This window comes from Bidens hawaiensis, unplaced genomic scaffold (genome assembly GCF_021521415.1).
Source record: "Bidens hawaiensis isolate Kalapana, Puna unplaced genomic scaffold, B.hawaiensis_p1.1 tig00044770_1, whole genome shotgun sequence".
NCBI lineage: Eukaryota > Viridiplantae > Streptophyta > Magnoliopsida > Asterales > Asteraceae > Bidens > Bidens hawaiensis.
In genome coordinates this window covers 26,871-43,422 of record NW_027497957.1, presented here as the reverse complement: position 1 = coordinate 43,422, position 16,552 = coordinate 26,871, and the positions used below count along the sequence as shown (strand labels likewise).

General features: G+C 34.3%; 1 protein-coding gene across 1 annotated transcript; it reads right to left on the bottom strand.

Moving 5' to 3' along the window:
* Positions 1–1,361: 1,361 nt before the first annotated feature.
* On the bottom strand, positions 1,362–3,211 carry LOC143595174 (adenylate-forming reductase 03009-like). The gene has a single exon (XM_077074278.1). It carries the CDS (start codon positions 3,207–3,209, stop codon positions 1,539–1,541), a length of 1,671 nt encoding a protein of 556 aa, XP_076930393.1. The 5' UTR covers positions 3,210–3,211; the 3' UTR covers positions 1,362–1,538.
* Positions 3,212–16,552: the final 13,341 nt, after the last annotated feature.

The window sequence follows — 16,552 nt, the reverse complement described above, 5'->3', positions numbered from 1 at the left end:
TTCTTTTAGATCTGCCACTTCTTCTAAAAATTTAGTTACGGAAATTGCAATAGGATTTGTTTTTTCGTAGCAGGTTACCTCCCGTGAGGTTGAAAGAACCTTTCCTATGAACCGCTGATCTCGTGATTGGTTATTGGTTGGGAACCTGTTCTATTTTGAGTTTGTGTCATTGAATGAACGAGAAAATACCAGCCTTTGAGCCAATTTAGTTGTAGACATGCATGGCATGAGGGGTGTTGGTGAAGTCTTCTCCTAGTTGCGTAAGAACATGCATTATCAGATCTCTTAGATGGGGCTTTGGCCTTCATGTCAAGGATAGTTCATCTTTTATATATATATATATATATATATATATATATATATATATATATATATATGGTCCTCGTATCATGAAGACATTTGATGACATATCTAGACCCTTTAGGTTTCTTGGTTAGTTTTGTTAGAGAGAAATGATCGGACTTCGAGCAACACTTGTGTAGCTATTGTAGATTCCAATATCCCATGCCTCGTAGTATCTACCGACGAATAGGCTTGATTATTTCCGAGCAACTACAAGAATGACACTTGTAATATTTGATTTCGTCGTTACCACGTTGTGAACTCATCATTGATTCTGGTACCTTATTCGTTTAATATTAATTTCAATTATCATTTAATTGAAATAATTGTACGCCTAATTCTTAGCTACTAGTCAAGGTCGAGACAGAATTTGTAACTTGCTATCCTCTTACCTAACAGGCAAAGATTTGTCTCCGTGGAAAGGATAATTTGTTCGGATCGACCTGAGAGTCCAACTGCATTGCATTGCCAGATCTATGTTGTATATTTGAAATGTAACCTTCCATTCCGTTGTTCTATATTTGTGGCTCACTTCAATGAAATTATTCGAGATTCACATAAAATAACTTTGATATTTTATAGTATATGGCTGGTAGTTTGAGGGTGGCGATGAACTAATCAAGAAGTAAGTCGATAAGTGTAGATAACATTTGTTTTCTCCATATCGAAAAGTTGGGGACGCTTATAGTGAAGAATCACTTAAAATAAGTCGTAGTAGCTTTTAAGGGCTCCAATACGGTAATACCGATATGATTTATTCAAATCTTTGGTTAAAAATAATTTTTCATTTCAGAGGATACAATATATATTTATAGAAAATATATACAAAAAGGGTATGCAATTGCGGATACAAGGTATGAAACTATAACAACACCTATACGAAAATGATATCTATTATTTAAATACATTGATATCAATACTTGACTTTGACTTGGTTAGATGAGCCTTACATGATATCATCAAATATTACATTCCATTATAATATAATATCATCAAACATTACATTCCATTATAAAATCCATAAATATTCACAAGTAAATCTAGCGACTTGATTAACCAGTTCTTTTAGGTTAAAGCTAGTTATTAGTACCTTGGATAACAAAGTAACAAACTTGCTAGACAACTTTCGATCCATGCCACATTACAAGCCAACACTTGGTTTTGTAATCTTTAATCACTAAATCATTTTTATTCGGCTATGAGTCCCAAATGGGACCAAAGGCTGGAATCCCTTTATTCTTGCAAGCATTCACCACATCCCTACTACCTTCCGGGTTACTCGTTACGATCACCACCTCCGCCCCCCAGTTCCTTGCCGCGGCAACACTCATCTCTGAAACATTAGGTCGCCCCATCACCGCAGTGTCATGAACTATCACCTTCTCTTTCGGATACCCGCTCACCCACTCCTTAATTTCCTTCCCAAAGTTTTGTTCAATCCCTTTTGCTACCCACAACAAGCACACCTCAGCTGGACCATGTTGTAGCAAGAATGACAAAAACACACAAATACCCGAACCGGTCGCAACCACCAAAACACGATTGTACATGTTAACTAGATAAGGTAGACCGGCGAAATGCACTTGTCGGACCCATAAGTGGCTTGGCGGGTTCGAGACTAGGGATTTGGTGAAGTCACCAACCGCACCGGCTAGCATCATGTGCTCTTCCTTCCCATCAGAAATGATCCCAAAAGCGTGCCATTCGGACATAGGGGAGGGACTAATCCTACCTAGTATTCCGGGTTTCACTCCTCCAGCGAACCTAATTATCGAAGCGTGACCTGATGGTGCGGAGACCTTGACCGCAACCCTCCTAACCGTCACCCATGGGATGATGATTAGAATGGTTACACCCAAGGTTAACCAAAACTCTTGCTCTTTAACCAATATTGACCCCACATCTTTCCTATAAGATTTCGTGTCTGGTTCATAACACTTTGTCAGCACGATAAACACCCAAAGAAAAACCAAACCGGCCCACCCCATGAACCTGTGTGTTCTTTCGAACACATTATGGTGGAGGTGGCGGACGAGTGGGAATGCTGCCACACAACAAAGACAAAGAAGGGAAAGGATGGTTGACGCAACACCAATTATCAAATTCGACGTGTTGTCTCGGTCTTTAAGAGTTAGAATTAGAGAATATATAAGCCAAACGACCGATGAAACGCCACAACTACTATGTATCCCACCTAAAGATTGAAGTAAAGAGGTGGTAGCGGTTTTGAGGCGTAAAGGCACCCAAGAATGACCAAGTAAGTTAACCGCGAGCCAAAACACTATGCGCAAGAAGGCTTCGCTTCGACATAGTGTTAGAGCCAGAAGGTTGCCTATAGAGAAAACCGTAGCACGGTTTCTAGCATATGGAAAATGTCCAGTGGCAGCAAGAACTAACCCGGTAATGTTAAGAGCCAAACAAACCATAAAGAGTCTCTTGTACACCGTGAACAAGCCTTGATCGAGCAAGATAACCGACAATCGTGAATCTTTCGGTTTAGTTGGCTTCGAAACAATCTTCTTGCTTGGAGGTCTTGGGAGTTCTTGTTCTTGAGCTGAATTTGAGATTGGTAGCTCGTGAATGTTGTCTAACTCGTAGCCTTCTTCGATATTGATCAGAACGTTGTCATCTTCGTCTTCACCGTCAATCTCCAAGTCGCAGAAATGGCTACTGGCTCGACTAGTGGTTCTCGAAATCATGGAATTACCCGAAGTTGGTGTGATTCTTTTTGAAGATCCCCATGGAAGCCAAGATCTTCGGCTAGCACGAGGTGCTTCGATGGCGAATGGATCCTTATGCGGTTGGATCTCGAAGGATACACCACGACAACTTGAAAACCTATGATCCATGGCTTCTTGTTTCATCATATTTCTTTTGTTGAAAACTTTTAAATGTAAGAAAGAAAACTGGTGGTATATTTACAAAAGCTTCCATGTGTATATATATGCAAACCTGTGCATCAATTGGTTGTACTGTATAACAGATCTTTGTCAACTATAATATTCTTTTACGTATCTATGTATCTTGTTTCCCTACTGACGACTTGGTCAAAGTGGATAAATATACATGTCACAAGTTTACTTCAAAATAAATCACACAAAGACAATATTATGTATTAACGCAACATCTGTTACAGATTAAGATATAATTAATCTTTAGACAATATATAAACTTAAGAATGAAAACTCTACTTCGAGCTCCCACAACGCAATTAAGTAACTTTTCGATATCAGTTAGTTATAAGTAGATGAAAGCAATGTTGTAAAAGTAGGTTTTTAAGACCGAGTATTCGCTACAAGGTATGTCGTCGATGCGAGTTTCTTTAATTTCGTTTAGTTACTAAGAATTGATTAAAGATTGTTAACCTCAGTCAGAATCGCATCTATTCGGTGAACTTGGGCCGATTTTGGCTTAGAAAAATAAAACATAACTTGTATTTCTTTTATATTAAAGAATAAATATCATTTTTTTTTACTTAATGAGTAACACTTTTTAAAATAATTTATTATTTAAAATTGTATTTCTCTTATTTACATTGATCATTACCTATTTTGTTATAAGTATTAGTATATTTATGATCTTTGACATATATATAATATCAAAGATTAAATTTTTTTATATTTACCATGTCCGAACACTCTCTGAGTACTCACCGAGTACTCCGAGTACATCCAACTCTACAATCAGCAGCCTAGGGCCCGTTTAGCAACTTTTGCAACCTTGGATGAAAGTAATGATGTATCAAACACGACCTGGTTAGAGCATTTTCAACATATCCCTCATCCTCATCTTTATAATAATTACTAGTCTGAGGCTCGTGTATTACACGGGTAATTGATGAAAAATTTAAGCTTTAACCATTAAGTGAAATACATTCAACAAATTGATCATATATTGTTAATACAATTACAATTAACATTAATATTAAAGTAATTGGATAACTAAGATTACACAAATATGTTACAAATAAGTAAAAACTTCCTTTTACACTACATTTGTGATTTTATTAGTAAGTATACATTGTTTATCAAAAATAAAAATCTTTAGTCCATATCTGCTTGTAACTCTTAATAAGGTAACATATATGTTTGTTTATAACTCTTGATATAGATATAGCTGTCCGTGTGACAAAAAAAGTTCTCCAAATATATACCAACTCTAGATAAATGATAATATATCCATGAAACTATTAAAAAAAGTATTCATACACAAAATATCATAGCTTTTAATCAATTAATATGATATCATTTGAGAACATCCGCTCATGTTTATCAAAAACAAAAAAAAAACACAATTATCCCAAAAATCATATTACCTACACTTTGATGTTATAATCATCCTTAGAATCTTTAGAAATTGAAAATTGATTGATCATGATAAATGTGTTGTCATTAATATTCTGTGTATGACAAAATTTTAATTGATTTTATATTTTACAATTAAATAGAATAATGAAGCGACATAAAAACCGAAAATTAAACTATAACAAAATGATTTGTTTCATTCATATTAATGTAATTGTCAGAAAAATGACAAATACATACTAATCTTATAACCATGTTCAAATAATATTTGTGACTTTCAAATTTTATTCTAACAGTTATGCAACTGTAATTTTGATATTTCCTTATTTCACCATTAATGTTAATAAACGAATAAGTTAGTATTTACATTTAATAAACATAATTTTGGATTCATATATTGAAATGTTTTAAAAAATAAGGACCATATATGAAATCTTGGATTTATTTTCTAAACGAAAATTAAAATTAAAAGCCAAAAAGAAAGGTCATTAATCATATATTCTCCCGTTGACCGATTAAATTGTAATATTTTAATTTTAAATTTCCATTTTTGTCTTGTAAACTTCCAAGAAAATTTGGTTCTATACTTCTATTCCTAATCTAGAATAACATTTTTGAAGACTAGCTGCATAAATGAAAAGGAAGATGGAAGGAAAAGGGAGAAAACGAGTATATGTAAGAAGACTAAAAAAAAATGCAAATTAGCACAAAAATTACATTTGAAAATGAGTTTGTAATGTGTTTGCATTAAATGTGAATTTAGGGGGCAGTCCGTGTGAGGAATGTGAATGACAATGACTACAAGGAACTTTAAGAAATGAAAATGAAATGATCACCAATACGTTACACACGGTTAGTAAACATCATAATTAGTGTACACATATATGGATATACATAATTATATTTAGACATACATCAATAGTGCTTTTTGCCATTTGTTTCCGTCTGTTTTTGACCTTTGAATCTGTTCTCCTGATTTAGGACCTAGCTCCTTGCTAGAGCCTAGAGTCGGTGTTTTTAATGCCTCTAGCCATTCTTAAAAAACATAATTATAAATGCACTTTCTTGTTTTGTTTACATTAAAAACAGAAGCATATATTACAAATGATACATGCAATTACTCATATGTTCATATCAAAATTTTTTAATCATCGACACAGATGGCCAAAGTACAAACTATTAGCTAGTATATATTTACTAGCTAATACAAATAATAAATATATACTATTGAGAAAAGATCAAATAAGAAGTTTGGTTTTCCTAAGAAGGTTAGGAATGAGGGTATTTTAGTCTACTACCTTAATATTGAAACCCACTTAATTTAATTTCAAAAACTCACTTAATTAAAACCCATTTAATTAAAACACACATAAATTTTCACTCATCTCCTACAACTACCACCGCCCACCGCCACCGCCTTGTCGGAAAAGTCTTTGGAAATTTCGCCGAAAATTAAAGCACTATGAAAAACAAAATGAAAAAGACACAATGGAAAAAACACTATGAAAATAAAAATACAATGACAAAAAACACAATGAAAACACAATTAAGTAGCACAATGTAAAAAACACAATACAAAAAACACTATCAAAAAATAAAACACAATTGTATAACACAATTTTGTGAAACACAATTGTGATTCACACCTTTTAAAAACCCATGAATTTTTTTTTATTTTTATAAAGCAATATGGTACTCATATAAAAGATAAAAAAACACTCGTTTTTATGGTAAAATTGTTTTGAAAAAAAAATGTCGTATAAAAAAGTTATGAACGTTTTAAAATGATAGGGGAATTTGACATGTGTCTTGCATGTGGAGAGAGAAAGTCAACAAATGTATTATCCCTATTATGCCCTTACCCTTGTTTTACACTTGATGATCTCTCTAATCTAATCTCAACCATTCAATTCTCAAATGAATGGACAAGATTATTTCTTATCCTTCTTAGGAAAACTAATCTTCTTATTATAACTCAACCCATATACTATTATATTAGCTAATACAAACAATGTACATATATAACATAAAGGACACAACAAATTATCTACTTTTGAATGCTTTCTACGTTTTTAATACTTGTTGAATAGCTGTTTGTGTTTGTAATACTTGTTGAAATTTTGTTTGTGTTTTTAATACTTTTGTCTTCGTGTTTGTATTTTTATTTTATTAATAATTTTGTTTGTGTTTTTATTGCAACAATGTACTTGTACTTGAAAGGAATACTTGGTAAAAATGTCGAACGATATTGAGTTTGAACAAGCTATAGGCGATAAGAGTGAGGATGAAGGTGATCTAGCTCAAGTATATATCATTCAAAAGTTTGGGACTATTTTAAAAGATTATCGGTTGGATACTTGGACCCCATGGATCTAAGTAAGCAAGCTTGTAGTGCTTGTGGAAAAAAAAACATAGTGCCAACCAAAATATATTTGGGACATATATCCCCAAGTGTTTTAACCTTGATAAATCATGTCAACCAAAAAAAAAAAACAAAATGTGCGCATTTAGATCAAGCAGTGTATATGAAGAAATATTTTTGCATTATGCAAAACTACCCTTTCAGCTATGTTGGATATGAGTGAACACGAGATTTGCATAAAGTATTTATATCGTGATGTAAAAATCATTACATGAAACCCCACAAAGACATGTCTTAAATATATATGATAGAGCAAAGATGATTCTTAAAAATGAGCTACAAAGAGTAATTATTAAGGTTAACTTCTGATTTATGGAATTTTATCACTACAGATGTCTTTACTGTATTGGCGTACGGCTCATTATGTCGATGAGAATTTGTGTTCGAAAATTTTTGGACCAGATGATTATTGGTATGTATTACTAATAATTAATTGTTAACATGTCAAAGGTAGAATAGTGATAATGTGGCATCGATACTATAAGTTGTGATTGAGAATATATACTATAAGTTGTGATTGAGAATATACACTATTTAAAATGAGTTTGTCTCACATTAAAATGATAAACTTGTGAGTTCATTACAAGAAAGAACTCATAAAATTGTTTTCTTCTATGACAAAAGAATTGGCATGGGTTTTAAGAAAGAAAGTGTTTGTGCCGTTTCGCACAGTGCTTTCAATGATCAACTTTTTATGAATCTAAGACAATGATAAAGATTTTTATTATTACACTAGATAATACTAAAGATAATGATGTTTTACACAATAAAATCACTTTCAGATTCTTAACTTACCACTGATTAATCTTTGTAATCGAATAACTTAGTTATTTGATTTTACATATTTCTTAAAATAAGTATACACAAAGTAAATTATTTAATTTTTATAATTGTATTCAATGTATAATATTATTTTTAATATTTTTTAAAAAGTCAAAATTAAGCTTTATAAAGCTTCATAAAAGTATACAGGTAAAATACTTACTAGCCATGAAAGAGTAACTTTATTATTGGACAAAGATATGTAGAATCTTACGAACTTTAATACATTTATATATATTAAAAAAAGGATCTCCTTTTTAATTTAAAAGAGATGTAAATGGTCGTGGACATATAGGTTTCTATTTTATCCCCCCCAACAATAATGATCGTAACTCCATACGGTTTCAGAGCATCTTTAACGCATATCTGACTACAGGTTGGGGTGCCCGTGTGCATGGCAGTCGTGTGAAATACGGCTTGATGCAAACATTCATAATGCTTTGTCTGTGACCGGTGTAATTTTGGAGGGTTTAGTGAGATTATCAGACAAACATTAGTAAAATTTAGTTTTTGTAAATCTGAAATTTACTGGTTGATGGTACTTGCTTCCAAGCTTCCTATTTTGAAGCTTTCTCACTCCTAAAGCCGAAATTCCTATAGTCAGAGTTCTTAAAAGTCAAATTGACTTTGAATATAAATGTGAATGAATCTATTTTCTTTTCTTTTTGTTTTTTTTGGCTAAATTCCTGAGAAGCTCCTTTTAATGCCGTGACACCTAATCTATCCAGTGGGGCTTCAACCAGATTTAACCCTGGAATATAACACATGAGTTTGATTCGAACCTACAACGTCAAATTATAGAAAGCCTTAGTTTAACTTAAGGTTAAACTCCTGATCAGAATGAATTTATTTTCTAATAGACTAGAATAACTCTATGGCCACTTATGAAGTTGACTTAAAATGTACCAAAAAATTATAGATGCTTTTAACCTCATATCATGTTCCGTATAAAGTTAATCTTTCCCGCTCACAATGACTTTAAATCAAAAGGTCAAGTTAAAACCATATCCGGTTTTAATTTAGGAGTAGTAACTAATTAAAGACTTCCTTGAACCAAATGGCGTAAAACAATAATCCGGTTAATCCGTTTCACATAATCTGATGTTATTCTTCTTCGTCATACCTAGGGCCATATGCATTTTGCTGGCTTGAACCATGTCTTATATGTACTTATAAACGCCCTGTCAAATCTGCCATGTATGTCTGTGTATTTCACTATTTTTAATTTTCTATATATGTATATAACACATATAAGACTTGTTTTGGTTGCAACTTTCAAGTCAATGATGCTCAGAAATCATGTATCCAAGTTGATCATATCACTAGCATTGAACCAACAAGTCTATTGGATTTATAACGAAGGTAGAACAAATCTCTAATCAGAAACGTATTGGACAGGTTGTTCAGTCATTCTGTCTAGAATATGAAACAATGTTGTCTATTTTGTATTCTACGTTTACCTTTTCAAATGGCAATAATTGTGGCACAGAAATAATTATTTTATATAACGGTTACTTGTGTTAGTTGTTAGGTTAGTTAATATCATAATATTAAAAACATCAAACGTAAAATCATTATGTCAATTCTTGCATGAGTATTACGAAACTATATAGACATTGTCTAAGTTGGTTGTGAAAGTTCGAGTTTAGGGATATTTATCAATATGTTATTGATAAATATCGGGTTTGGATCAAATATAAATGAAATTAACCTGCTAATTGTGAGAATCAAGTAAAATAATTATGTATACAATTATACAAGTAGAGTAATTATCTACTCTACTTGCATACATCATATATAATTACTCTACTTGATTCTCACAATAAACACGTTAATTCATTTGTACGTTAACTTTCCCTTTAAATTTTAGTCTACTTGTTTGGTTTATCCTTTAGAGAAGTGTTAGTAGTTTGGGTTGCAAGAAATCTAATTATAAAACAGGTTGAGTAGCAGTGGCGGATCTAGGATTTTTTTTTCAGTGGGTTCACTGTTTGGGTTGGCAGACGGTTCGAGTCAGTTCAAAGGTTCGGGTCGTTTCGATGGTCGCCCGATTAGGTTTATCACATAATAAATATACGTTACAGTAACAAAAAAACAAACATAATCAGTTTCTCTATTAATAATAGTCAAACTTAACAAACATGTTCACGCAAATAAACTTGCAAAGTGATTAGACGTTAACAAATGTGAAAAAAACAGTTAACAATGTCAATATATAAAGCATGATCATGGACTTATGCTTAAATTGAATTGGCTTACGCAAACACCTCCTTGGCCTTGACTGGCGGCCTGATTCATTATGTAGACATGGATCCCTTAAAATAAATATTTTTCATCAAACTACATAGAGAGAGTCAATAAAAATTCCTAACTGTCAAGCAAGCAATGGATATTCTAAAACTAAGGCTACAAAACTTACAAATATACAGATTATAAACTATAACCATGTTGTAAATGGTGTGCAGAAAGAGGTGTAACTTGTTCAAATACAAATCTGTATGCTACACGCTTGATGGTAGCATCATTGACTGCATCGATCAAGAATGAAAATTATATGAGAATTTTACAATATATGACAATTTATACACTAACATCATTTGTGACTGTGTGATCAGACCATTTTGTCCCCAAGAAACTAATAGAGGAAACCAGGGGTTGGGAAATTTTCTCCATAATTTTCCTTCTTTTTATTGTATCAGAAATGGCCTACAAGCATACAAACATAAACAAACTAGAGTACTGGACTAAAGCACAAGTAAAACATGAAGTAAAAATAATCACCCACTAACCTAATTAATGCATAGGAAGTAACCAGTTAATTAAAATAAAAATAAAAACCGGATTAAAGAGGGAATCGATCTTGGATTCTTTCATTTAGAAGGATCACTGTTTACCACTAGAACACTATTCTAGTTAATGTATGGGTTCACTCACAATTTACATATGGGTTCACTCTCATCTTTTATATGGACATTCTATATAAAATCCGAAACCCAGTGGGTTCCCGTAAACCCGCACCCATGCACCTAGATCCGCCCCTGTTGAGTAGTATTAAAACCTTTGTAAGTTTTCTTTTGTGTTGGGTTCCCCGGGGTTCAAGGGTGAAGAGTTGGTTTTCATCGGTTTAACACTTGATTCGTTCATTCAAATTCATCTTTGATTACCGACAGTGATACAACTCGTCATCTTATAAACTGAATTATACTACGAAGACAAATTTTTTTTTAAAGGTGAACTTCATTAAACACCAGCCAAGACGAACTTCTTCAAGAGAGAGAAGAACCGCCCAAAAACAAGAGAAAAAATTACATCACAGAAAAATTAAAATTACATCAATTTCACAGAAAAAATTACTACGAAGACATATTTGTGTTTTTGTAGTAGTTTTAATCATTCAAAAACATAAACTCTATGGGTACTTCCTTGTTTGAGTAAACGAGAACTTAAATAACATGTTTAACGTCACAAACGGGCAGTTACGGGTCGAGATTAGTTAATAGTTAACAATATACTAGTTTAAGTTACTACACACTACTGAGATTGCTTGTGTCAACTGGAATTAAATTGAATGTGTCAACTATACCATATTATAAATAAATTGAACGAGTCTTCATGTTCAAACAACTAGAATGATGAATGCATAAGATAAGTCAACCCGTTGTCGTGTATATAATATTCTTTAAAATGCTAGCTAGCTTCTAATCTGACGGCAGAGAACATTTGAGGGCTCGGTCTTACATCAAGCCCATAATTTAAAAAAAATATGTTTAATTAATTATATATGCTCATGCATCTTCAACATCATGTTCAAACAACTAGAATGATGAATGCATAAGATAAGTCAACCCGTTGTCGTGTATATAATATTCTTTAAAATGCTAGCTAGCTTCTAATCTGACGGCAGAGAACATTTGAGGGCTCGGTCTTACATCAAGCCCATAATTTAAAAAAAAATATGTTTAATTAATTATATATGCTCATGCATCTTCAACATCATAATATCTTTTCACTATTACACGCGTTGCACCAAACTGATCATCTACTAACTTCTTAATTATGAATCCAGTATGCATGGACCCGCAAGAACCTGGATTTCGATCATACTAAACTTGATTTCAGTTTTGGTTGGATTTGAAACTCGTGTAATTAGGCATGTTCAAAACGGTTTGGGACTAAGAACCGGAACCGGTTCCTAACCGGTTCCTATATTCAAAACCCCCTTTTAAACCGGTTCCAGGCTCGAACCGGTTAGGGAACCGAACCGGTTCTCCCACCCTCGGACCCCTAACCTATCTAACCGGTTCTTACCGGTTCCTAACCCGGTTCCTGTACCGTAACCGGTCAAAAAACGGCTATTTTTGACCCCAACGGTCAAAAACGGCCAAAAAACGGTTAGGAACCGGTTCCGGTTCGGTTCCGGTTCCTACCCGCCCCCACTCAGAAATGCAAGAACCGGTCACGGATCATCGGGTTGAATCAGATAGGGTCCGGTTCCTACAAAAAACGGGTAGGAACCGGTTCGGGTCCGGTTCGGGTCCACCGGTTCGGTTCCAGGAACCGGTTTCGTTGAACATCTCTACGTGTAATGAACTTGATTTCATGTTTAATATTGTTCAAGCTAAATATCTTTATACAATGAACAAATCAACCAAAATCTTGACAATGAGCCGGTTCAAGATTAGACCGACGAACTAAAAAACTGGATAAACTCCAACGACGGATTTTGGAGAAACTTTGTCAGAAAAATGTGTTCCCGGCCAATTTACAACAAAATTAAACTTGGGAAACTGATTTCCAGAGAAATAGATAAATAGAACTAATAATTATATATTTTTTGTTTAACTTTGTCGGATTTAGCAGCTCAATGCACATGATCGATCAAACACTTTATTATTGCAAGAGAAAACTTACTCAAAAACTCGTTACAATAATTATGTATTGATCACACATTTAAAGCTCTAAGCAAGCCCTATATTTATAATCTAACCTTAATTTAGTGACCAAAACATTACCATAACAATCATATTACAATTAGAAAACTAAACCAACTTGTGAACACGGTCCTGAATGATCAATAGCGGCGAGTGTACGAAGAAAAATCGTATTGTCATGATATTGTGTTAGAAGTTCGTCGGGAATTTGTTTTAATTACATAACATAAGAAATTTGTCGAAAACTTTCGTATTAGTTTGTAGCACTGACTAGCTGAAACTCGGATCGGCTGCACCTCAATAAAACATAATTATTTTTCGGCATGTAATATTTTATATTTTATGTGTTATAGAAAGCTACAATAAACCAAATATGGAGAAACTGACTCCGTGGATGGCTTTATTAAACAAAAGGCCGTGGACTTATTGAAAACGAATAAAAAGACGATTTTCTCTCACGTCATATAGGTGGAATTCTGTGGCGGATGTGATATTAATATATGATGTTGGCTTACTTGCCAACATGTGATAATAAAGATGACCTGCAATATCTCATAACGATATTTTAATAAATTGAGAGTCATTAAAGTGGTTGTGTACGTTCAGGTTCTCACCATTGAGCGCAAACAGAAAGGCCCAGTCCAATGGTGTTAATTCATCATCTTGGCTATGCTCCACAAAAAACAAATACAAAACAAGCCCTTTAAGAAGATATATGGTCTTAATGAACTCGTTGACTAGCCAAATGCGAAAAACAATCAAGTGGAAAAGGGGGGGGGGGGGGGGGGTCCTTTTTCTAGGATCCGGTCAAATAATCGGAAAATGACAAACAGTATAGCTCATTAAATATGATTGGAATAAACTACCGTCTAGCCAAGCGTTTTCTATCAAATATTAATCCCTTGTTGGTTCCTATATTTGTTTTGGTACTGGACTGCTGGGTGCATGTGAGGATTGTAGCAGAAAGCCAGAAACATGTCACGCTTCTTAAAAAGCTATGCATTAAATTGGTATTAATTAACCCATATATATACAGATACTTTTGAGATCACAAATATGATATTATTGAGATCATAAATGTATCACAGTAATTTGATCATTCATTACGCTTTGTTGGTATGAACATGCACTCATAAACAATATAACAAGAATAATAAAGAACTCAAATACGTTTATTGAATACTGAATAAATTGAGAGAGTACATAAACCCTAAACAAGAAAGACTTCAATAAGCAAAACAAATAACGTAAATCATAAACTAGGCATAAGACTCAGCCCACCTAACAACCAGGTAACAACCTATTGAATTGAAAATACCAACTAAATCGGAGGACTCAACTGAATTTGAATTACTCATTTATCTTAATACCATCCCTTAATTCAATTTCCATAGCACCCAATAAGTGTCTAAAGAAAACAAACTTCTCCCTTGATAAAGCCTTAGTCAGGCCATCTACCACTTGCTCCCCGGTCTTACAAAATTCCAACATAACTTGTTTTTGAGTCACCATTTCTCTTATGAAATGATGCTTTAGCTCAATATGCTTCGACCTTCCATTCAACACCGGATTCTTTGACAAACAAATTGCAGACTTACTGTCACAATAGATCACGGTAGCCTCCTCTTGAACTATACCCAAATCCTCCAACATTCTTCCTAGCCATATTGCTTGACATGTTGCACCTGTAGAGGAGATTTATTCTGCTTCGGTACTTGACAGAGCAACAGTGTGTTGCTTCTTTGAACACTATGATATTGCTCCACTTCCAAGACCAAAACCATTGATATGCTCTTTCTATCATCCAGGCTTGCAGCCAAATCAATATCACTGTAGCCTATCAATCTTACATCACGGTTTCTTTCATACCATAAACCAAACTTGAGTGTACCTGCCACGTACCTGAGAATTATTTTTGCTACACCGTAGTGAATCTTTGAAGGTGCTTGCATAAACCTTGAGGTTAGGCCCACAACAAAAGATATATCAGGTCTTGTATGAGTGAGATACATCAAACCCCCAATCAAACTTCTATACATTGAGGCATCAACTTTGTATGCCCCATCTTCTAATTCCAGCTTCTCACTAGCATTCATAGGAGTATCCTCTTGATTGCAACCATTCATACCAAACTTGATTAACAACTCAGAAGCATATTTCTCTTGACTTACAAACACCCCACAGTTGGATTGCTTCACTTCTAATCCAAGAAAGTACTTAAGATGACCCAAATTAGTCATCTAAAACTCCATCTTCATACCTTTCTTAAACTCATCAGTAAGAGCAACACTTGAACTAGTACAAATAATATCGTCTACATAAAGACACACATAGATAACATTATCTATACTAACCTTTTTTATCATAAAGTGTTGGCTCGTTATTGCTCCTTGCGTAACCTTAGGTTGTAAAATACTTATCAATTCTAGAGTACCAGGCCCATGGAGCCTGCTTAAGACCATAGAGTGCCTTCTTCAACAAATAAACTTTCTGCTTTTGCCCTTGAACCTCAAATCCTTGCGGCTGTTGAACATAGATTTCTTCTTCTAATTCTCTATTTAGAAAGGCAGATTTTACATCAAGTTGATGCAAGACCCACTCTAATTGAGCACTGTGGCAAGAACTAATCAAATGGTTTCAAACCGAGCAACCGGATCAAAGGTTTCGCTAAAGTCAATTCCCTATTTATGAGAATATCCCTTAGCTACAAGCCTTGCCTTGTATCGAAGAATCTCACGTTTGGGACCGAGTTTTGTTTTGTGCAGCTACTTAATCCCCACCACATTTTTGTTTTCAGGGAGAGTAATTAGCTTCCAAGTGTTGTTCTTCTCTATTGCTTAAATCTCTTCAACCATAGTTGCTTTCTATTCTTTACCTTTTGTAGCCTCTTTATAATTACTTGGATCGGTAACATTGAGAGCAACTTGGCAGGCTGTAAAGTCTTCCATGGGGAAACACTCATCATACACATCTTCAAGACCTTTTAGCTTTCTTGGTGTGGTGCTAGAGTCTAGCATAGCCGAATCATAACTAGCCGGACTGCTGTTTGAAGGACCGGCCACACTTTGGTTTTGACTTGGAGTTGCTTGTACATTGATTATATGAGTCTGAGGAGCACAAGATAACTCATTAGTATTACTAGGAGAGTTAGGAACATCACCTGCATGTGGAAGAACATCATCGAACACACTTGTATCCCACATATATTGATACTTGTTTTTTACTTTGTTCCATTCTCATCTTCCTTCTTCATCAAATTGCACATCTCTTCTTGTTTTAAACTTCTCGGTCAAGGGGTTATACAACCGGTACCCCTTAGACTACTGCGAATATCTGAGTAGAAGGCATTTTTCAGACTTTGCTTTAAGTTTGTTTCTTCGTTGTGCAGATGTATGACCATACACAATACAACAAAGGTTCTCGGGTAGCCAATGTTGGGCTTTTCCCCATACCAGGCTTTATAAGGAGTCTTATGACCAAGAGACCTTGTAGGGGACCGGTTTATATTGTGCACAGCAGTAGCGGCAGCTTCTGCCCAAAAGTTACTTGGCGGCCCTTTCTCTTCCAACATACATTTCAGCATCTCCACAGTTGTTCTATTCTTTCTTTCGGATACTCCATTTTGCTCGGGAGTATATGGATTTGTTAGTTCCCTTTTAATACCATTTTCTTCACAAAACAAATTGAAAGCATGAGAGGTGTACTCACCTCCCCGATCAGATCTCAACATT

Bases quoted from the DNA above. Each gene is read 5' to 3' on its own strand.
- LOC143595174 (XM_077074278.1), bottom strand. From the start codon at position 3,209: ATGATGAAACAAGAAGCCATGGATCATAGGTTTTCAAGTTGTCGTGGT.